The following is a 22,954-nucleotide window of genomic DNA, read 5'->3' as shown; positions in this document are numbered from 1 at the left end:
ACTGATTGTTTTCACTCTCAAAACGGTCGGTGACAATACGGGGAGTTCTGTTGCTTCGGCGGCTGTGGACCCTTGACTGATGTTTAGTTCAATCTGCTGTGGTTTTGGTAGGTTCGGTAATTCGTTTTTCATCGTACCCGCGTTGTTGCTTGTAGCTTTCTTGCTCTCGAAGTACTCCTGCAGCGCCCGTCGGTTGATTTCCAACTCCGTGCACCGTTGGTGGCAGCTTCCGTAGAGTGAATGTGCTTTGATTGTTTCTTTCTTGTGCAGTTTGTTCCACGCTCGTAGACAGGACACAAAAGCGAAGATGATGAAAAGGCCACTTACGCTCAAAATCGCTATCCCGATAATGGCAGCCATGCGATGGAATTCCATGTACATGTAACAACCAAAACCTGTAGATGCAGAGGTTCATTATTTCGTTCGGGATCATAACAAAGGGCAGAGTATTTGAAATATTAGTAAAAACATTCCTTGCATATAATAACACAACCCAGGGCTTCCCAGGCGCTTTCTCTTGCATCTAATTACAATTGGTACAAAATTTTGCCACCCTTTGTTTATGACAGTCATCTAAGTTAATGTTTGGTTTGATTAAGTTCAAGGGATAAATAGTAACGCTATACATAACCTACATGTCTGGAAACGTCACTATATGAAAAAATACAGACAATGCTGATGTATTTTGACATTATAGGCTAAACGCCATGCGACCCACAAAATTCGTCCCGCGACCCCAGTTTGGAAAGCCCTGCATAACCCACTTGTCATGAATACAGGAATGCTCACGAATGCGGAAAACGTTGCGACGAATCTGGTTGTTGACACTTGCTTTAAGTATTCAGATCTCCTTCATCACAGAAGTACGTAAAAAGTAAAGGCGATATAAATTTTTTTTTTTTTATACTAATTTGACTTGAACGGACACAATATATCTTACCTTTCAAAGTCCATGCTATAATCGCTGCACACCAAGTAGATTTGTATTGCGTACACGGACATTGTACAGAAAGACAGAGCAGCAGATGCAGTTGCCATCGCAATAGTCATGTAAACAAATTCCTACATTCCACGTATAATTCTTGTTTGGAAAGCTTAGTTATATACCTCACTCTTATAACAAATAAAAAAAATACGTAGCCTACCTCGTTAAGTTTAAGGTTCTTTTTAGGGTCAAGCCATATAGACGATAATGCATGTAACAGCAGGACCGACAAAACTGCCATTACCGCACTAAGAAAGCAGATGGTAAAATATCCCTTCATTGGGTCTGCGACTTCACTTTGATTTCTCCTGCAAAGAATAAAAGACAAAAGTCCACGAGACTTTCAGCAAAAACAAAAACAGCCAAAAATTTTTCACACAACTGCTACCTGCTGTCTTTCATGATCGTCTGCGACCTTAGTTGCCCACTACAGCAGCATGGTCGTTGGGTAGAAAACCCCCCATGAATATTCGATATTTTTCTGTCATTGATTTTACTTGGCGTTTGTATACAATTCATTGTAACTTAATTTTGCTAATATTTGGCCTACTGACTGTTACAAAATTGCATCGGTTATCTGCAATTACATGTCTTATTTAATGTATGAGAGAAAGGGGACGAGTTTAAAAAAAAGCTTCGTAATCTGATTAAAGCTCGCACACAATCGAAACAAAGTAAAGGGTACAAAGTAGTGTGATATAGCCTAGTACATCCGTGCCGACATTCTAATATCTTATACTCTAGCTAGATTATCTGAAGAATTAATTTCGGCGCTTTAAAAGATTCTGATTTGGCAAGTACGACAGGAACGCTTTTATCCACCCTCACGAGTAACCTAAATTTTACCACAGTCAAGTAAACAAAGAACGTTACAATATATAGGTTTAGACTAAACCTGTTAATGGGCTTATACATTCGACAAGCGCACTGAGTACTTTTGACAGCTCTTGAGTTCCGCAAATGGGGAAAACAATGGCAATTCACTTCTCGATCGTTTCGAAAACCTAGCAATTGCCATTAAAGAATCTAGACATCTCGAAAAAAGACCGCAAAGCACTGCTTGTGAACTTTATTTAACTGTTTTGTAGCTCTTTTACCTTCATCTCTTCACTATGAACCAATAAAGAAATGATTCTTTAAAAGATAAATTAACAAACCAGTACTGTTTAGCCTGTAGCCTAACTGCAATTCGCGTTTAAATTTGCAAGAAAACATGCGTAACTCTTTTACCATGCTAAAACGGCTGATGGGCAAGCTTTTCAATCATTAATATACAAAAATCAACTAACAGGGGTGCAAGGACGAAAAATTTACTCCTTTCTCAGCTTAATTTACTTTAAACAATAAAAAAAAAACAATTAAAAACTCATATTGAACTTTGGCGCCCACTCGTGGCAATGAAAAATGTTTGTTTTCATGTGAAGAGAATTTTATCATCGGACAATTTCTTGTTGCAAGTCTGTGCTTCTTTTGCAGGCAGTGTCCTTGTTGTAGTACCACATCGGTCAGGTTTGCCCCCAAAATGTCAGAATCGGGCAACGACTTTGAAGAAATAAACATTTTGCGTCCGAATGTTTATTGGGCTCAGAGAAAAGAAACCATCGGTTTAAAAATTACTGTGGGAGATGTTAAGGTGACGGTTTACCTTCTAGTTATTCATTTTTGTATACTTTTCTTCCGTTTCAATTTTTTGCAGACAATCTAAAAAATTGTTAGTGAGATTTTAGATCAGTTTTGTAGTAACAACAGTTATTGTTTCTGAATGTAAATCAAGCCTAACTTTTATCCATTACACAAGTTTTAATTGGATTTTTTCATGCAGGTTCCAAAAATATCTTTAACAGAGAAGTCTGTCACATTTGAAGGTTTGTTGACTGCAATAGTTGTTTATATTTTATTTCCAACACAGATTACTCTGTAAAAACAAGCTCTTGTCATTTATATTGCAGCCGAAGGTCATGGAGCAAAGGGATGGAACATATACAAGTTTACCCTGGATTTGTATGATGAAATAGATAAAGAGGTAACCTATGTTTAGTTACTGACAGCAGGGGTGTGCAACATGATGCCATCAAATAGAAATTTTGTACCAGAGGGAATTTTGTGGACTGTCATATGTATATATGCTTTTTTATCACTATGTCCATGAGAAATGGCAGAGTTGCCTGTGTCTAAATCTGCTTGGGTGTGTTTGGGCATACTAAGCTTTAGGTTGTACACCCTCTGTTTTACAGTATAGACGATTTGTATACAAAATCCGAAGTGTGTGCCAATTTTTGTGTTATCAGGGATGTGTTTATAAAGTGATGCCAACATGCATTGAAATGCAGCTGACCAAGCAAGGCCAAGGTAGTTACTGGCCCAGACTTATACCAGAAAATACAAAGAAGCCCCACTTTCTAAAACTAGACTTTGAAAGGTGGAGGACTGAATCTGATGATGAACAAGAACAACAATTAAAGGTGCAAGACTTTGTGTTTTTCTATGAGTTTTTTTGCCATTGCTGTTTAATTGTTATTGGTCTTAGAATGGATGGTTTTGTGTAAATTCCTCAAATAGAGCAGAACTGTAAAGCACTTTAGGAAAAATGCCATATAGTCATTTGGCCTATCATCACCCTAATATTGCAGCAATATTCTAATCTATTTCAGAAACAAGATAAGGAACTGGATCTGAAACAATTCAGTAAAGAAGAGAATTTATCAGACTTTGTGCAAAATTTCTACCTGACGATGTACAACCTTGCCCAATTTATCATATACTCAGTAGTATTCTGTGGCTTATTGGTGGGTCGTTTGAAACATGGCCCAGGTAGAGTTAAACTGTGTATAAACATTTTTTGTGTGTTTTAAACTGTTTCTCTGTTTCTGTTGTATACAGACTTCTATGCAGACACTTATAATATGTATGGATCTATAGTCATCTTTGCAGTTTTGCTCTCCTACTTGGAAGCTGTTCATGGAATACTGGGTTATGTCAAATCACCATGGCACATGGCATTTTTGCAGGTTAGTTTTTAAGTACTTTGTAGTATTCGTGCAGTTTAACCAAGCATGAAAATTGCACTTTTGTGAAAGGTATCAGGAAGAACTTTTGCCTTCTTTTGTTTGTGGCTAAACGGTCCTGAGCACCTACCCAAATGTGCAGCATGGGACTTGTTTTTTGTATGGAGCACCATTGAAGTCATCAGGTAGTCAACAAATACATCCCTCAAAACCTAAATTTGTTCATTATTCATTGGTCGTCTGGCTAGACTGGAATAATATCTTCCAAAAAAGCGGGTGTTGTCCATCTTTCAATTTCTGACTTCTTGTTCCTGTGAATAATATTGGAGAAAGTCAATCGTGTCATTAAAAAGTTTCTTTGTAGCTAATAAAAAAAACGGTTTGTCTGTTTTAAATACAGATATCCTTACTATATATCACAAACCTTCAACATGGAAATAAAGCTTTTAACATGGTTGCGGTATCATGCCTGGATACTTCTTTACCCCTTTGGGGGCTTTGCCGAATGTGAGTGGACCCTTTTTCATTAAAAGTTGTGTGCCAAGTTAATATCGAGTCCATTTTTCAGATACGATTATCACAAGTGCTGCTCGGCGTTTTAAGGAAGAATCTATGTACGCTTTGACGCTTCCAAATCCTCTGAATTTTACAATAAGCTTTTCCACTTTTTTGCACATCTACTGTGTTGTTTTGTTTGTCGGTAAGTGTTGATTTGGAGAAATTTACCTTTCTAGTCACAAACTTCTTTCAAAGGTGGGTACAGGAACGGCCATGCTCTAAGTCTCCTTTAAAATTTCCAAGGATTTCGAAAATCTATTTTTGGCTCAAGAGTAAATAAATTTGTAACCCGAGTTTAAAATTTGTATCAAACTATAACGAAACTAAGGTTTTGTGTGGCTTGTTGATTTCAACCATTCCTATCTACATTCCTCATTTCAGGTATAGGAGGGTTGATGCGCCATTTGTGGAAGATGAGACAACGAAAATACGGAAAAAGGCGTAAGTTCAAACCAGCCTAAACTCTGCAATCATCTTCTTTTCCGAATACGAAGAAATACGTAAAGCAACACCCGATGGCAGTAATTTGAAAATTCATTCTTTATCGATTGCAATGTTGACGTTCCTGCTCTTCAACTCTTTTCCTGCTTTCAAATAGAAAAATTTTAATTATCTTTTTCTGTTTCATTTTAGACAGTTTAGTGTTTTGGTTATGCATGAAAAGCATCTCTCCCGCCAAGAACTCAATTAGTGTCATTTCTTACAAAAAACAAACACCGACATAACTCAAAGAAATGCCTACAAAAAATTTATATTATTGCGTGGTGACAAATATGCGTTGCAACAGCGCAAGGTGAAGGAAATCTTGTAGGTCGTGTGACGCCACACCAAACAAGTTAGACCTTTTTCTTACAACACAAAAAACTTGCATTAGGCAGGACCTCACTGCCATTTACTTTGTTTCGTTGCCGTTTAATGGATTTCCTTCAACGCAAAAATTTAATTTTGTTTGAGAAATTATTTTGTGTCAGAAATCCATTAAGTATGCTTTAAGTGTGAACTACATTTCTGCTGAATGCAAAAGTTTACAACAATAAAGTAAATTTCCCGCAATTGTTGCAAGCTTCCTTCTGCACGGAGCAGGTTTAAAAAATTCCCAATGCTTTCACAGTGGGTTTGCCTTTTTCGCGCACGATTCTGACTGGAATGTCTTATGACGGCCGTTTCGGTGCAAAGGTTTTCCACTTACGGGGTTGTTACTATGTAGATATAGGTACGCAGAATATGCAAGTATAGTTGTATTTTGATTGGCATTAGATGTATATGCCGAGTTGGAAGGACTTGAATTTCTGTAAGAGAGCATGCTATTACATACATTGTCCCAATTGGGGCAATGCAATATTGGTTCGGGGGCGTTGAATTGATTTCTGGTCGTCATTTTTACCTTTGTTTTCAAAAAGGTGTTTAAATATTTGCTCATGTCGGTCATAATTTCCAAAAATCAATCGGATGTCCAAGCTTAATTTTGTTGCTCAAAAGCAACTCAACTGCAATGGCGAAGAAAATCAAAATCGAAAGATTATTCCAACTTTTTCCAAACAGGATGTATTTATGCACTCGTAATATAACCTTTGGTGTCCTAGCAGTGACCTTCGTTCATTTTAAATCCCAGTACAAATAACGCAAATTATGTATTTTAAAGTTAGGAACTTATAACTAATAAGATGTATATGTTAAGATATCAAAAAAGGTTAAATTTTGTGTAATTCTTCTGTGGAAGAGTAGGGACATTTAACTGTCCCAAAAGACGTTAATAATTCAACTTGTTAAAGTAGCAGATTTATTTGGTAAATTAAATCAAGGTCACACTAACGGTGTGGTGAAAGTACTAATGGCGTTCTCTACATTCTCCTGTATGTTAGCGTGTCGTTGGATAAAAACGTGATTAAAGTTTAGATGCCACAAAACCTGCCTTTAGTTAGTTTCTATTGATTGTTTCCAGGAAATGTGAGACTCATTGATTCAAGTTCGCGTAGCTCATTTTTATCCTGTTACTGTTGCCTTAAATCTCACTTACGTAGAACAAGGTTACAGCTGATTGAAATTTGGCGTTTTTTATACTTTTTCGTCCTGTGTTTACGTAGCCTAAATGTTATTTTGCAAATGAGTAGTCCGTAATCCAGTGCTTGTTGCCCAGTTTCGGTTAAGCAATCGTGTAAAATAATGACAGAGGCCGTTTCAAGTCAAACGAGGGCGGTTCCTTCGAACATCACCACATTGGTTTCGGATGAATGTAAGTTAAACATGTACTTTATTAATTCTTCTAATTATTGATTTTATTTCTATCGGCAAGGTAAAAAAAACTCACTGTACATTGGTTTTGAGTGTTTTGTCACGATTGTTGTGATTTTCATTACGTCATCGGTCTCTGTCAGCAAAATTTGATTTTGATATCTTGAGTGTGAGGGTACAGCGCGTAGTGTGACATCGATTTCTGTCGCAACGTCAAAAACCGCTGGATGCTCTTTGGCCATAAGGGTGTGCATTCACGTCTCCTGGGATACATACGTCATTTTATGTAAGAAAACGCTGGTCTCGGTAGCGAATGTATATTCAATTATAATTACGTCTCTTATTTGAACAAACCCCGGTGACGTTTCTAAACGATTTTGGAATTAATCCCAATAGATTTAAAAACTACGTGGTATGAAGATGGGGCAAATACATAGAAAAAAGACCGAATTGTTGTTCCCGGCTTTGTGTTGTTTATTTATTTATCGATTGATTTGGGGCGATGACGCCATCACTTTTCTACAGACACACGATTTCTACAGAATTGCAATTAGCCAGCGTTGCATAATAGAGTTATTATAGACACTGTTGTACGAAATCAATCTTAGGTATCGGGCGGCTCTTCATTCCAGTGATCTGTAATTTGCTTCCACCCAAAACTGTCTCATCAACAAACTGATAACAACTATCCATCAACGGCGAACACGTGCGCCATCTGCAGTCAACGCGATTTCCTTGATTTGAACCCAAACCTTAAACCTGATTTGACAACGCTATGGTTGAGGTTTTTTTTGCAGGTCAAACACGATTTTCATAATTGCAACCTACTTTCGGGGGATAAATTCGTCGTTTGCGTATCACATAAATGTTGTTACTTCAATACTTTTTGTGGATTTTATTTGTTTTAATTAACCAAAATATACATGCGTTACATTTTGGGAAAACGAATAAGTGGTAAATGCATAGATGTGCCGATCTTTTAAACGTAACTTACTACAGACTTACTAGAGAGCTTCATTTCAAATTTCGCACAAGCAAGTTCATGAATTTTTTATACAGCGTTGTATCAAGATCAAGTGAAGCTTAACCTCCGATAATTAGCTTTCCTCAAACGGCCTGAAAATATCCATCACTATAAACCACCACCGTAAATATGTTTTATACTTATCTCAACGGTGGTCTGTCCTCTCCCTGGGGGGCACAAGACATTTTCCGGATAGGCACAAGCGGAGTCCGCACTAATCGCTATGAAAACACAATTTTAAAAATGTTTGTTTTGCCATTTATTCCATCTGTATGCCTTGTAAATAAGTAGAAGGTCAATATCCGTACTGTTATAGGGATTTCATGACCTTTAGTATATGTTTGGAAACACTGTATGGTTTTTTAAATATACCGATTCGAAACAGCCGATCTTCAAAGGAACTTGCAAACTTGTATTCACTCTTTTTACTTTAAGTGGCAGATATGCTGGAAGTAAAAGAGGCCATGACCGCAGCATCCAAAGTTTTCGAAGTGGTCATTCCTGTCACCATAGCGATTATCCTTGTTATCGGACTCGTTGGCAACCTGATGGTGATCTTCGTGACGGTGATGACGCAACGCATCATTAGACATCCCGTGCACAGCATGTTGGTACTTAACCTGGCTGTGGCAGATATATTGTATCTCGTATTCAACGCCCCTTACTACGTAAGTTTTGGATGTTGAAAAGTGGCTGAAGGATTTCTGTGCAAGTCATTGAGCTTACTTGGCAAAAACAGGATCTTAGAAAATCCTTTCTATATTTGTTTTACGAAATATCCGTTCTAAATGGACTGTTTCCCATCGCTACCATCCACCTATTGTTAACTTCTAGATAATAATCTACTAGATGGTGAAATGTCCAAGTTTCTACTAGATAAAAATCTCCAAAAACTCCATCGCGTAACTTTTTTTCAACAAATGCACAGATCGTATCGAACATTTCCCACAAGTGGGCGTTCACGCAAGGCTACTGTACATTTTACTACTTTGCGAGCAACATGACCGTGGCGTCTGGGATCTTCACCATGTGTTCGCTCGGCTGTATGCGCTTCATGGCGCTAATGTACCCATTCAAGTTTCAAAACAGTATGGTTCCAACGCACTGTGGAAGGATTGCTGTAATCGTCTTTAACTGGGTTGCAGCACTCATCATCGCACTGCCCTGTGCTGTTTACGTCAGACTTGTTGTTTTAAAACCGCGTAAGTTTTTTAAAGGTTTAGCATTTGGACCAAGAAACAAATATTAGTCAATCGGACTCTGCATTAAACTGTATGTTTGCATGATCATAAAGTTACTCAAAGCAAAGTATTGTTGAATCTAATAACCCGAAACTATATGAAAAATATATTTTATATTTTTTTGAGATTTATCAATTATGAAATTGGCCACCCACAATCATACCTAGGAGCAAAAACAATGATAAAACTAAATTTTGCGAGCGACTGTTTTGCTTTAAACGCTGTGCATCTAAAAATACTTTCCCGATATTTGTGCAGATGACAGATTGCAGTGTACCTGGTCCGACAAATCCTCCTTTGCAATCTACTCCATCGTGTTTATGATCTTTACCTACTGCATTCCCTTCGTCCTCGTCACCGTCCTGTACATTCTAATCAGTCGTGAAATGCTGTATTTCGTCAGACGAAAGGCAAATATTAGAAGGTGAACAACTCCTGAAATGGTTTCTCTACTCTGTCAAATTTCATATCTCGTTGTGTATAACTTCATAAGTTTTTGCCGAAACCTCTTTGAATTAAATAAAATATGTCGTCGTCGGTTGGTTCACAAACTTAGTAATTGCTTTCAGACGAACTTCCCGACGGGGGTCGGCTTCGTACAGGAAAACCACAGTAATGGTGATGTCCTTAATTTTTGCCTTCCTTATTTGCTGGCTTCCGCATAATCTTCACGTCGTGTTGGTGGTAAGAAATGTAACTTAAGTCTGACTCTAGGTTAAAACGCTTTTCTGAACAACACCGCCAATCCACTACCCAAATACGCATTGGCCAAATAAAACAATTGCTCCGGGACGCAGCAACAGTATATAATTCAAAACTGGATTCAAGTAAACCAAGGCACGTAGTCTATCCGATTTCGACAATGACTGGTTTGAGCAAGTAATGGAAACAAATGATATACATATGATAAATTTTTAGAAATCGCCTATTCGTGGAGCAGTACTTGCTATACCGTTGTCGAAATAATTTGCAATATGAAAAATGATTTTTTTTTCACATTTATACACAAAAAGAAAAGAATTATTACAGAACTATCCGCAAAAAGTACCCTCGTTTTTGACTTTGCGCAAGAGACTTTTTCTATAATACTTGATGACAAATAAAAGTGTTTATAATTTACTTTCGAGAATATGCATGCTCATATACTACGCCATACCGCCTGACATCTTCTAGTAAACTTACAACTCTGTAGGCAGTAGTCCATACAGCAAAGGGTCATGCATCAAATACGACCAGACTTGACCGTTTGTTTCTAAAATCAAACATTTTCTTGGTGAGCGACCAAATGAACTTTCTGTCCCAGATTTCCAAAAAATATTCTTCGTTCCGCTACGGGGCGCTTCGGTACATTCTCAAGATGGTTGGTCGGTGTACTTCGTACGCGCACGCCTGTGTGAATCCAATCATTTACACCTTCGCCTCACCCGACTTTCGGGGCAACCGATCCCAACGCCAAACTGACGCAAGAGTGAAGAAACTCGATCGCTCCGTGTTCAGCAAAGGTCAAATGAATGACGAAGGTCGACAAGTCGACCATGTCGCGATGTCGCACGTGACCCGCAGCACTGCAGCCTCAAAATAATTTGCCTGGGACAACCTCCAAAACTTTTTCCGATACATCTGTACTCATGCCTGTGTTCGTTGGTAACAACGGAGAAAACATTCCCGTTCTAGAAAACTGTTTTGAAGATACCTGGCTGCAGCAAATTGGGAACATCGATCATCGGCAAATACAGATTGTCATCGGGCTTTCAACTTGTGGAAAATTTTATTTTATTTCTACAAATGATTTTTCATACATTTCGACCAATACGCATAAAGTCGCGTACTTTTATTATAAAACCAAGGCTTTCCAGTGAGCTGTAATATTTATATTATATTATATAATGCATACAATAGTCACATCCTACACAGCTCAAATGAAATAAATCTTAGAAAAAGACAAAACCTTGTTATTTTGAACTGGCAAACATTTTAAATCTGTGTTATGTTTAATCGTTGTCTGCATCATTTAAAAGAACGTTCTGCGCGATGTCATAACTGTTATGAACTGTCTATTACTGGTTTTTAATATGCTATATCGACACCGCGCTAATACACTGTTGCACGTCGTTGCAGCATTCGTCGTTGTGAGGTTACGACATTTTATTGGCAAACATATCGGTTGGAAGAAACCACGCCCAGTGCAAATCAAATCGGTTTTAGCGATAGCGGATTAGTTCGAATGAACCGTATGTGTTACAAAGCTAATAAGTCGAGAAATGCAAGAACAAATAATACAAAGTAGCCTTGATTTTTCATTCATTTTCGGACGCGAATGTACAGCAAATCCAACTTTAGTCAATTAGTGGTCAAGCAGTCAAGTGTGCAGCAATATAAAGGTGTGTTCAAATAATTATCAAGGGAAAAAGTTCTTGTTCTTGGATCAATCATCCAGGTACAAATTACTAAAAAACGCGATTTCCATCCACATCAATTACTTTTTTATACTTGCACAACAACTGATAGGATGGACTTAAAACAGCATATGATACTGGTCATTTATACGATCACAGCGAGTCTGCGTTATATCTTGCCGAATTATGGCACGGAGTCGCAGGCGAACCAATCTTGGTCACCATCGTGCGTTCGCATTGGCTGTTCACCGGCATTAGACCTCTCATTTCCCGCTCTCTCTCGTCACGTTTTTCGCTCCCAGTCTGCCTTACAGTGCACATGTTAATAGGTGTGTCGCCTTTCCGGCAAGGTTCTGTCAGCGAACGGCAGAGACAGCTACGAAAGCCGGGAGCCGCAAATGTGTAGATTATTGGATTAACGCAGGCGTGTGCATAGGACATGCAACGTCCAACCATCTTCAGGATGTAGCGCATGGTACCGAAGTGGTATGACTTGTAGTTTTGGGACAACTGAAACAAATTAAAACATTTTGGGTGTAACTGTAAAGCATATAGTTGTATGTTAGAAATATGGAGTTAATTTTCAACATCTTAAATCAGAGTATTTTTCGCACGTTAAACGTTATATGCCGATGTTTTTGATGCGAAGGAAAAAGCGTAGTGCTTCAAATCAGATCTAGTGTATGCTACCATTTCCTACGACACTCTTTTGTATATGTTTGGATTGCCATTTCCAGTCCGTGTTCCCCGGTAATTCCATCGTTATTAAAGTATTGATTTGCGCAATTCTTTCCCACATCTTCCCTGCCACAACGTTACTGATCACCACAACCAAACCCCTGTGACAAGACGTGACATTGAACAAGAACTTGCCCGACTGAATGTCGACCTACTTTGGCGTATTACTTTGGCCGTGCATAAAACCCGATCGAAAAATGTTGCTAATTTCGCTTGTCGTGTTCGGCGTTCGTTTCGATTAAAGCGCAGCGGTTAAAATAAAAAACGTCGGGTTTTGGGCTCGAATGTCACATCAGCCTGCTACTTCGAAACATCCGGGCATTGGGTGAGGACTAATGCGTCCCCTAGAGAGCTAGCCTTATCAATCAGCTTTCACTACATTACCACATGTGTTCGAGCAGCGGTACAGGAATCTCTACTATGTTTTTCAATCCTTACCAGCATGACGATGTAGAGATTGTGGGGAAACCAGCAAACTAAAAAAGCGACAATGAGGAAAAGGACCATGAAGGTGGTTTTTCTGTACTCCTTCCTTGCTTGTTGCTCACTGGTTGCGTGCCTGTTGACAAGACAGCGACTAATTATTTCTTGGGACAGCTGACGCATGTAGTGTTAAATGTGAAAAAACGACGAGACAAGACGAATTATTGTTCTTCCACATGCGTTCACTAAAAAGCTTGCAATAGCGCTGCTACCACGTTTACTAGCTCAAGTTGTTAGATGAAACTGAACATAAAAGATAATTATTCTTGGTATTTATGTAATTTGGTTCATTACTTCTTATATTTTGAATCATAATTATTTTTTTTATGTTTTATTACTTCTTGATATAAATTTGAAATTACAATGACGCAAAATGTGTTTAAAACTATCGAAATCACATTAAATAAAGTAAATTACTTTCGACTTTGGTAATAATTGCTGTACCCGATGCCTGGATGTTCTGTGCGTTGAGGCCAAACCCTCTTTTCTACATTGAATGCTTACCCTGCTCTTAGCGGTTTTCGCATCATGAAACATAAAACCTCGCGTCCGATCAGAATGTAGAACACAGTTACAAGTAGGAAGGGAAAAACGTATGTGAATAGAAGCAAAACCACATTGTAGACTTTTTCCGAAGGCTTATCCTCCCATGCACACTGGCTGCGGCCTTGTGAAGACAAATTTTATTGGAGGCGCTAAACGGAAAAACACCTCCTTTGTATATTTGAATGGCGCTCATGCATTACTTTTTTGTATTGAAAACCGTATGTTGGACGGAAAAAATGAAAACTCTTTTGTATCGCGCTTTGTAAATACGGGAAATTAATTTTCAAGTAACATCACAGTTTCCACCGTTTCGGATTGATTACATTTGGTTAATTTGAAATCCCAGCTACGTGCAGATCGCAGCAATAAAAAGCAACCTCACCTGAGCCTGTTAAAAGACGAAAATGAACAGCGTTGGGAGACGCAATGGCCAGTGCAGCAACCCAGTTGAGTGTAATCACAACCACTCCACCTGTGCGTGTTGGTAACACGCTCTTTTGAAACTTAAACGGCTGCATGAGCGCCATGAAACGCATCCAGCCAAGCGAACACATGGTAAAGATCCCGGCCGCCATTGACATGTTGCTGGCGAAGTGGAAGAACGGACAGAATGTTTCAGTGAATGCCCAATGGTAGGAAATGTTCGATACGATCTACGAAACAGCATGGAAATATGAAACGTAACTTCAAAGTTATAATGGTGAAATCTACAAACAATGAAAAATCTCTTCATGCGAATTAAAGACACCTGGAAAGGGCACATTTCTCCTTTACGCAACGGGTCGGCTTCAAAAATTGAGCATTCATATGTGTAAGGAAAATAAATAAATGCGGTGAATAGTCATTACCCAACAGCACGGAATGTATGGAATTATTGAACAACATATTGCAAAACAAACTATGCTAAAATACCCATGGTCGTCGCTTTAAATCCATGGTCCAAATATTTTACTCCTTTTTATTTTACCCAGTTTTTGTTGATCAATGGCCTTATAAACAAATAAATATTCCGGGTAATGTGGTCCACCGTATAACCATGTCATCTAAACCTCCCCTTGCCCATGCATTCTATTAAATTCCACCACGACAGCATGTTAAATCATCATGCATTATCCTCGGTAAAGGAAATTACATGACATACATCGTGCGTAGGGGTCGATTAAACCCAATACAAAAGTGTCGTGTTTCAGTAAAAAGGACCGAATTTTCCACTTAAAGGTGGCGTGTATTTCGCAATCCTTGTCGGTTTTAACCTTCAATAAATAATTGTTTGATGCACGCCCAGGGGATATAAACGTTGCTTGTTTGTTTGTTTGGCGCTAATCCAGGTCCTAAATGAGCTGAAAGGATCGATTAAACACACGTCCGGTGCAAGCAGACCCCGATCAGTTTCTGTTTTGTGACTCTACAGAATATGTACATTGGTACAAACAACATGTCAGCTGCTAATGTGAGTTTGCGTTTATGTCCCGAGTTTGCAATTAGACTGTTGATTGGTCGGGGTTCACTTTTGGTTTAGCGACAATAAATCAAAAACCTTCGACCAGTCTTATTTTAGCGTTTTGTTGATGGTTTCAGGGCCGGAAACTCTGAACCATGTAATATGCCACCTTCACAACAACCACGTCGTGTATTTCAATTATATCATCATTAGATCGAAACCACACAATCCGACATGTCACAAAGGGTTTTAAAAAATCCACCTCGCTCAGAATCTTTCTGTCATTTCCATGACGTTATTATTGGTTATCGATTAAAAGTGCCAGTAATAATGCCGACGGTTCGTACTTGTAATATATTCCATGTTTTAAAACAGAACAGGGAGCTCGTAAGTATATATGAGGTGCGTGATTTTTATGCAAGAACTATTTGACATTTTGCTATGTTTTATTATAAAAAGTTTAACATTTTAGTTGCAAAAAAACTTGGAGTTTATTAATTTAAACAAGAAAGCCAAGCTAATATGCTTCTGTAAGTTATGTGCAAATGCTTCGTACACGACTGCGTCCATTATATGTGCAATCTCAAATTTGTTCCAAAAAAATGCTCCAAGCACCCTGTAGCGCGATATTTCGTCACACAAATCAAAATAAAGAAAACTTACGTAGTAAGGGGCGTTGAATGCGAGATACATTATATCTGCCACAGCCAGGTTAAGGACCAACATGCTGTGCACGGGATGCTTAATGATGCGTTGCGTCATTACCGTCACGAAGATCACCATCAGGTTGCCAACGAGACCGATCACAAGCACAAGGCCAATGACCACTGGGATTACGACCTCGAACACCTTGGTGGCCTGTGTCGCCGCTTTCTTCACTTCCAGCATTTTTATATCTGCCAAACACATGTTATGATCAGTATGAATGTCGCAACTGTACAAATCAGCAATGATTTTCTCTGTACCCTAAGCATTTCATTTATCTTTCTGGTGGATTTTTTGCGTTCTGTTTTTTGTTCATAACGAGGATTATGTTTCGAAAAAGACAGGTGTCGAAAACAGTATGTTATTAAGTGGGAAACACTAAAAGTTTAATTTTTGTAGCGGAAAATTTGTCTGGCAAACTCTCACAACGGTGCACCACAGCATATCACCGTTTAAGTTTATTGTAATAATCGAAAGGATAAACACTTTTTTTCGTTTGAAAAGATTTATGCGTTAAAATGTTGTTTTTATACTCTGATTTTGACTGTCAAACAGTGGATGTAGGTGAAGTTACAGTGTTGTCGACTGGCGATAAAACTATTATCTTTCGTAATATGATGCGCTTGGCGAGTTATTGCATCAAATTCTGTATAACCGCTGTAAGCCGATACAGAAATGCGAAAACACGAAGTTCCGCGATATTAAGTCAAACACCACAGCGATGAATAATTTAAAGAAATTGAATTGCATTGAACAGGCCAAAAACTGACAGGTTTTCTCCAGGCGATTTTTGCACAATGGAAATAATCCATTTTTAGTGCGACTACAAGCTCCTCAACTCCCATATCAATCACATGTTTTAATCCTGAAAAATATCACACCCCGATAAGTATACGTATACAACGTTACGCAATCAATTCACGCGATTTGGAATAGATTGATTGTCGTCGATCACCTGGTCATTAGGTAACGATTGATTACTCCAAGCAAATCCACGTGATTCGCTTAAACGAATGGAATGATCGTCACGTCAAGTCGCAATAAGCTTGGCGTACGAAAATAATCGAAGAAATGGTTTGATTACACAAGGGGACGAGACCGGTGCACGTCCGTTTAAAGTTTCATTAAATGCCAAAACGGGATTCAAAATTGTAATAATATTATGAAATTATTAAACGTGCCGTATCGGTCTATATATGTGTACAAGCTAAATTCTCTTGATTGACACTCTTTTGTAAAAGACAGACTTTTGTAATGTAAAAAGTACACTAGCGTTCGCGATTTTCCCTCGCTTCGTCAGGTGTAAATAAACACAATGCGAGTAATAATATTTTGGTAATAGGCCAAAGCTTTATTGAAAAATAATTGGTAGAGATTATCAAATATGAGACAGAAGAATTTTTTATACCTGAGCGTACATTTGTGGTCATTATTTTGCAACAGCGACCAAAATGGCCAGCATATACTAAATACAAAGTCCTTATATCGTTTCGTTTGTCGGCTACTGAACGCCCTATGTGAACTTGTACTTATTATTGAGCGTTTTATGGCGAAGATGGGCCTTATGCTGTATATTAACTTTATCCTAACACAAAATTTCTTTCGTTTTTATTTATTATGGCTATCCTAAATTGAGCTGTGTCTGTTTGCTTTGGTAAATCGTTTTCATTCTACTTTCAGTTTGCCAACGTTTTTTTTTCGATAATTTCGAAAGAATTTTAGTGTACGGTGGAATATAAAATGGTAAGCTATGGGTGTGCATTGATTCAAAATTACTCGGATTTGTCGAAAGTGCAAAACCCTAAATTTTATTGACCGAAAATTATAGAAATTCGTAAGGCGTCGTTAAGCATCAAAATGTCACAACAAAGTACTGCAATGAAATCGTTGTTTGGGCGTCTGTTTATTTTTCCGCACCAAGATTCGAACCCTGCTTATGCTGGGCAAGAATCCCGAATGGGATTTTTACTTCGTGGTTACAGTAAGTCGGAGGCATTTACCGCTGTTGCCAATCGCCAGCCCATGTTGCTGAAAAATCCTGTTGCCTTACACTCCACTACGTGCTATGTGTCATAAATATTTAATGCAGTTCAGTTGGCATCACAGTAACAACTACCTACGTTTACAACGAAGATACTTATCTACCTAAGCAAAGTTTATCCTACTTTGAATACAAAAACCGAATGCAAAATCGTCGGCTTTGTGCATTGACCGAGCATCTACAACGACGATAGTTATTTTGGACAATCTTGAAAGCGCTTTTTAATGATAATAATAGACTTGCATGTAATGTATTAAGAAGTATTGTACAATAACGAAGTACTTACAATCGTCCGAAAGTGTAGCATTCATCATTGAAGGACAGATAGCAGCTATACTCAAACGTTAACAACAAAGTCTACAAAGAGAGGATAGTTTTCAGTTCAGTTGAGTAAACTAAAAAGTATAGCAATTTTCGTTGTTTTATATTTAATCATTCCACGCAATAACCGTGTAAGAGGAGGGCACGGTGTGCATTTGTATTGCGTTGCACCCTTCTTTCCATCACTGCAAACGGCTCGATACGCTCTTTTTTCCTTCGCAATTTTTGTTCATACCAGACCAGGAACGACATGAAAATCTACTACACACGAAATACTGATTGTTATTTTTCCTTGTTATACAAGTCCATAATTTTGGTTTACATTTTACGTGAATAATTAGATTCACGGGGTTACGTCGGAGCCGCATTTAAGAGCAAGTCATTTGTTAGCTTTTATACAATACATAATGTGACATTGCGACAAGGCCTTGTATTACAATCTCTGTTCCACTTTCCGATAATGTGATCAATTTGGCATCAAATCATTCAAACCATCTGCAACCACAATGTCACACTATGCCGCTAACCAAATTGTACCAAGTTTTCGTCAAACAACGCATTCACTCGAATTTTACCCGCTCTCGCACGTAAAGCGCACGTAAAAGTTGACGGTACAAGTATCGCCACCAAATATTTCGTTCAAAATTGTGAGTTTCGCTGATAATCCTGTACGATGCAACCGTTGTTGATGTATCGGTATATGCACAAGTGGAGCCGCAGATGAATCCAATTCATTAAAAAATAAAAGCTGCGTCCGATTACGAGTCGCCGTCGGTTATAAGCTGCACAAGCTGTATGGTAAAACACTTTCGTAAGTCGCGGATTATAGTCGTGTAAATGTGGTACCAACATATCAAAACGCAGTAAGCATTGGAGACTGAAATGTGAACATTCTGTTTATTGGATTTTGCGAAAATAGTCGGTGCTGTGGATGACTCTAGTTGAGGTCTGCGCACGGTACTGTTTTTTGCAACTATTTTACCTGTGGCGTCATTGGCCTTAGTAAAACTACACATGTTCGTTTAGGAACAAGACAGGAGTGCGGCCTGGGATACACACGTTTTGGGAATTTGCCAAAAACGCATTAACCATCTCGTGTTCTACACGACACTCGCGCCCAAATCGATTTCGCGACAATGATCAAGCGAATCAATACGGTGCCTATAGTTTGACGTTTTTGTTGTGGCCTTCGTCCAAAACCGTTCTTGCATATATTTATCACTGATGCCTTCAGCACTCGTACACCAATGCACCGTTGGCACTTGTAATTCACTGACCACTAAGCAAGCTGGAAACCTAGAGTTAACAAAACAGAACAATACGTTGTTTGAAATTAGTCGGTATAAACATACAAAATCTTGTCTTATTTATCTCTGAAGCTACAAAGAACCAAGAACAAGTCAAGCAAAAATCCACAACATTTCTGTATAAAAGTTTAAAGATTGTTTGCTATATTTTGCATAAAATGCGGCGTTTCTATTTTTTGACCTATGTATTTGTAATAAAAAAACGAGACGATTGTAGTTGTTGCATGATTCAAACCCTTGTGCAGCACCAATAAGTTTAGATATAATCAAGAACTGTTATAATTGCCCCGGCATACAACGTCACAACTACATGAAACAAACCGTTACGATAGCATATACACGTAAAGTAAAACATTTTCCCACAGGTACAGATAATGATTAAAATGACAAACCATAGCGTGTACGCTTTCTTTTGCTTGTCAAAACTAATCCTTTGGGGTATTTTAGCGGCAGTTAAGCGTGTAGAATTAGTATCAAGTTGGCATGAAAATCCAATCGGCGCAACCGCAAATATCTGGTAAGTCGCAATTCTCCCGGGTCCAGTGAAGCGATGGGCAATGAAATGTCAATAAGTAATCGGTGATAAACGAACGACGAATAAAAGTTCGATAAACTAATGCATTTCATCACCACAACATCAGACACCACTTTTCGAAACAGATATATAAAAATACTCTGCATTGAAACGAACTGACCAGAACACAAAACTAGATCCACAATATAATGGCTATACTGCTATATGTCATCACAATATGCAAGTTTTCGCTTGCCTTTAGCTGGCTGGATAGACCCTCATCAGTAACCGCCGGCCACAGTAATATGTCCTGGTCCTAATTGCTCGATACAGAGGCACTGTCTCATCTCACATCCATTTAAGCTCTTGATTAAATACATTTCTCGAAAACAAAATTAGCAGAAAAAAATTATATTGTTGCCAAAATAAGCGTTGGAATTTTTCTCAGTAAAGCAGTTCCAGGAGGAGGCACGTGGTTTGTCTTTGAGAGTACCCATAATATTAGCAGTTTTATAATGGCTGCCTTTGCAAGCTAGAATAGGAATTTTATGCATTGTATGTCCTTGCCAGCTAGAAAGCTCCATGAAAGTTGCGCGAAACACTATCTGGCTGATGTACGTTTCATGCACTGTTATTTATATCCAAAAAATGATCCGAACATGTTCTTATTGGATTGGTCCTTCTCTAATCTCCTGGACACAACCTGTCTCTTCTCCTGAACCTAAAAATCACGGATGTTACCTTAGTCTTGCACTTTTTTTCCCGTCGTGTGGAACTTTAGTCCATTAATCGCTGGCAAGTGGCAACGCGATATCTTAATGCTCTCCGATACAAATCATGCCAAAGCGCAGTTGCTCCCGCATAAATGAAAAGTTTTACCCTGAGATAATGTCAACACCAGGCAGAAGCTGTGTGACTCCATATATTTAAATTTACGAGCAAAAAGGCCGCGTATATCATATAATTATTGCTTATAATCTCAGTAATTTCAAGCATGCCAAACGCACAACAACTGCCTTATTATGTCTTCGTTGTACTTTTACTTATAAATGGTTTTCAAAAACATGTCTTTAGCGAACGCTTTGCATTTGTGTACAAAACATAAAATAAAAAATAAAAAAAAAATAAAAAATACACACAGTAGCAGATATAATAAAACCACTTGTTTTTAGTCATGTACACGGCATCTTTGATTCAGCCTTTTGCCACAAACAAAATTCTACTGGCCCCAAAAAACAATGGCTTCTATCAAACCTGAACTACTCTCATTGCTAATTTTTTATTCTTTTCCAAATTTGGTGCAAAACCTTTAATAACACGAATAGAAAAATTGTCTCTGCATTCGCTTGTCCGCTTTTGCGGGCGCTTTGTCTCAACTCAAGTTAGTCAGTTCACAGCACTGATGATGAGCACAGAAAGATTAGCATATTATCTTCTGCTTTTCTATTCAGACTAATTTCAATCTTTGCATGATAAAATTTATTAAATCGGCAAAACTATATTTTGACGTTGCCAGATCTTCAGACGATTTTGACCAAAAATCAAACACTTGTCCGATTACATTTGTTTTCCGCCTTGCTTCTGTGCTCAAAGTTTCTCTTTGTGCAGTTTTTTCGCACTTGCAAGGCAAAAAAGCTAATTTTGGTTTAATATATTTGATGATTGTGTACAATACGTAAACAAGCAGCCATAGCTTGCGCTTTTTCCCGCAAAATGTATAAAACCCGACTTTAATTTCACCAAATTATTTCAGTGTTATGTGGTCTTTTGTCATCACACGTACTTCCCCAAATCACCGTTGGTTGGGTAATGCATTGTGGGTGTCGTGTTTTTAATCAATAACTGTAAACGAATTAACTTTGCGAGTTCATCGTTAACCTTCACGAGTTTATCAAGTATGTATCGATCGCCGACCTCGTGCGCACAGTCACTAATGCAAAAAAGGTAGGGCCATAATATTTATATATCCCTTATGACCCTGCATCCTATACGTTTTCTCCTATGTGCCAAGCACTGATGCGTTATACAAAAATCCCGTTACCACGCTGCGTTTCGTTGGTTTGACGTCACCTTTGCGATGTCTTGACGTCAGTGTAGCCAAGAATCGTTTATGCGTATTAAGCCTACATATAATACGCATCGCTCCTATATGGGGTGTCATGAAATTTTAATCTGAAAGAAAAACTTTAATCCATTTACCTGCTTGCAAACTTTTAAAATATTTATTTTGCGTAAAGTGCGTGCAATTTCTAAACTTTCCAACAAATTCAATTTGTTAGTTTAAATTTATTACGGTATTTTTTTGTGAAATTGGTTTGTAAACCGTATTTTTGAAAAATATAGATTTCCCTCCATAAGTGCTGACCAACGCTCGCGTATAGTGCTCGCGCGAGAATGGGAATGAATTCGAGCACACTTAACCGCAGGCATTCGTCCGTTGTGTTGTTATCTGAGGCATATGTCACGCTTGATGTTGTGCACACTATTAGCATAGAACTGCCAAACAGACAATTTTGCAGTTCTTTTACAGGCAGAGTAAACATTCTTGTTACTGACGCTACCAGGCATGTTTTATTGCTGAATACTGCTCTTCTGGCAAACTTTATTTTATCGACGTTTCGGCTGCAAGAGTAAACATTCGGTCCACAATTGAAATCGCGAGTTTGGAGTTTGAGCCTCGTTAGACGCCATGCCTTTCGTAAAACCAAAAGTGAGAACGTACAACGTGTTGTTGGTTGGAGAAACAAAATCAAAAACGTGCGACTTTTTGAGCAAAGTTCGCAAGGGTTGTTTATCGAACGATCGAATGTGCACAAGCGGGGAAGTAAGCGTACGCACCGTTTGCCGCTCTGGCTGGGAAGCTCGGGTAATTTCCGTTCTCACCAAACTTATCAATGTTGAATTTGTAATTGACGTTGTTTCACGAAAGTTTGTAACGTATAGTCTCAACTTTGAGGGTCCAACTTGTAATTTTTAAGTAACTTTTCAATTTCCAGATAATGTTCTGGCCGTGCTGGCCGGCAAGACACGAACCGACCATTCTTCCTAACTTTTTCCACGGCAGCGACGTCGTCTTGTTTTTGTGCGAAGGCAAAAACGATCTTGTCGAAAAATTGCATTTGCAGTCGGAGCAACACTCCCCGTTAGGTTTGTTTTCTATAGCACATACGCAATCTATGTAAAATTTCACCCTCTTGCAAACCAGCATTGGGTACTGTATTTTGGGTTTTTGCGGCCAACCTGGCTAATTTCAAAGAGTTCAAAGTCTGTTGTTTCCAGCCAGCCCTGAACCTTTTCTAATTAGGTACAACGTACTTTGTTTGATATTTTGAGTAAATCCCAAATTTGGTCATGTAAGCACGAAAGCATGACACAATGAAACTGACAGACCTAAAGCTGCTTTTCGCTTGCAGCGGA

At 38.4% G+C, this 22,954-nt stretch overlaps 3 protein-coding genes across 3 annotated transcripts; 2 read left to right on the top strand and 1 right to left on the bottom strand.

Moving 5' to 3' along the window:
- The first annotated feature begins 2,416 nt into the window (after positions 1-2,416).
- LOC145899374 (very-long-chain (3R)-3-hydroxyacyl-CoA dehydratase 3-like) lies at positions 2,417-5,485 on the top strand. The gene is made up of 10 exons (XM_082988124.1): positions 2,417-2,618; positions 2,808-2,850; positions 2,935-3,008; positions 3,274-3,447; positions 3,637-3,796; positions 3,866-3,993; positions 4,063-4,175; positions 4,391-4,497; positions 4,559-4,690; positions 4,930-5,485. Exons 1-10 carry the CDS (start codon positions 2,508-2,510, stop codon positions 5,007-5,009), a joined length of 1,122 nt encoding a protein of 373 aa, XP_082844250.1. The 5' UTR covers positions 2,417-2,507; the 3' UTR covers positions 5,010-5,485.
- A 1,226-nt stretch (positions 5,486-6,711) lies between these two features.
- Positions 6,712-10,627, top strand: LOC145898193 (galanin receptor 2b-like). The gene is made up of 6 exons (XM_082986623.1): positions 6,712-6,781; positions 8,240-8,472; positions 8,733-9,006; positions 9,304-9,469; positions 9,615-9,729; positions 10,349-10,627. The coding sequence occupies exons 1-6, from the start codon at positions 6,712-6,714 to the stop codon at positions 10,625-10,627; spliced, it is 1,137 nt and encodes a 378-aa protein (XP_082842749.1).
- A 967-nt stretch (positions 10,628-11,594) lies between these two features.
- On the bottom strand, positions 11,595-17,706 carry LOC145898192 (galanin receptor type 1-like). Its single transcript, XM_082986622.1, has 6 exons — positions 17,682-17,706; positions 15,313-15,545; positions 13,591-13,861; positions 13,167-13,329; positions 12,618-12,738; positions 11,595-11,951 (listed from the first exon to the last, which is right to left on the bottom strand). Exons 1-6 carry the CDS (start codon positions 17,704-17,706, stop codon positions 11,595-11,597), a joined length of 1,170 nt encoding a protein of 389 aa, XP_082842748.1.
- Between the last annotated feature and the right edge of the window lie 5,248 nt (positions 17,707-22,954).

Source organism: Ascidia mentula, chromosome 4 (genome assembly GCF_947561715.1).
Source record: "Ascidia mentula chromosome 4, kaAscMent1.1, whole genome shotgun sequence".
Classification (NCBI taxonomy): domain Eukaryota; kingdom Metazoa; phylum Chordata; class Ascidiacea; order Phlebobranchia; family Ascidiidae; genus Ascidia; species Ascidia mentula.
The sequence above is the reverse complement of the archived record's forward strand: the minus strand, read 5'-3'. Positions and strand labels throughout refer to the sequence as shown.

Coding starts and splice junctions, on each gene's coding strand:
- LOC145899374 (XM_082988124.1), top strand. CDS start 2,508: ATGTCAGAATCGGGCAACGACTTTGAAGAAATAAACATTTTGCGTCCG. Junction 2,851..2,934: donor GAAGTCTGTCACATTTGAAG/GTTTGTTGACTG, acceptor TTTATATTGCAG/CCGAAGGTCATGGAGCAAAG. Junction 3,994..4,062: donor GGCACATGGCATTTTTGCAG/GTTAGTTTTTAA, acceptor CTTTTGTGAAAG/GTATCAGGAAGAACTTTTGC.
- LOC145898192 (XM_082986622.1), bottom strand. CDS start 17,706: ATGAATGCTACACTTTCGGACGATT. Junction 12,739..13,166: donor CGAAAACCGCTAAGAGCAGG/GTAAGCATTCAA, acceptor TCTTGTCAACAG/GCACGCAACCAGTGAGCAAC. Junction 11,952..12,617: donor ATCTCTACATCGTCATGCTG/GTAAGGATTGAA, acceptor AATTTGTTTCAG/TTGTCCCAAAACTACAAGTC.
- LOC145898193 (XM_082986623.1), top strand. CDS start 6,712: ATGACAGAGGCCGTTTCAAGTCAAACGAGGGCGGTTCCTTCGAACATC. Junction 9,007..9,303: donor ACTTGTTGTTTTAAAACCGC/GTAAGTTTTTTA, acceptor ATATTTGTGCAG/ATGACAGATTGCAGTGTACC. Junction 9,470..9,614: donor CGAAAGGCAAATATTAGAAG/GTGAACAACTCC, acceptor AATTGCTTTCAG/ACGAACTTCCCGACGGGGGT.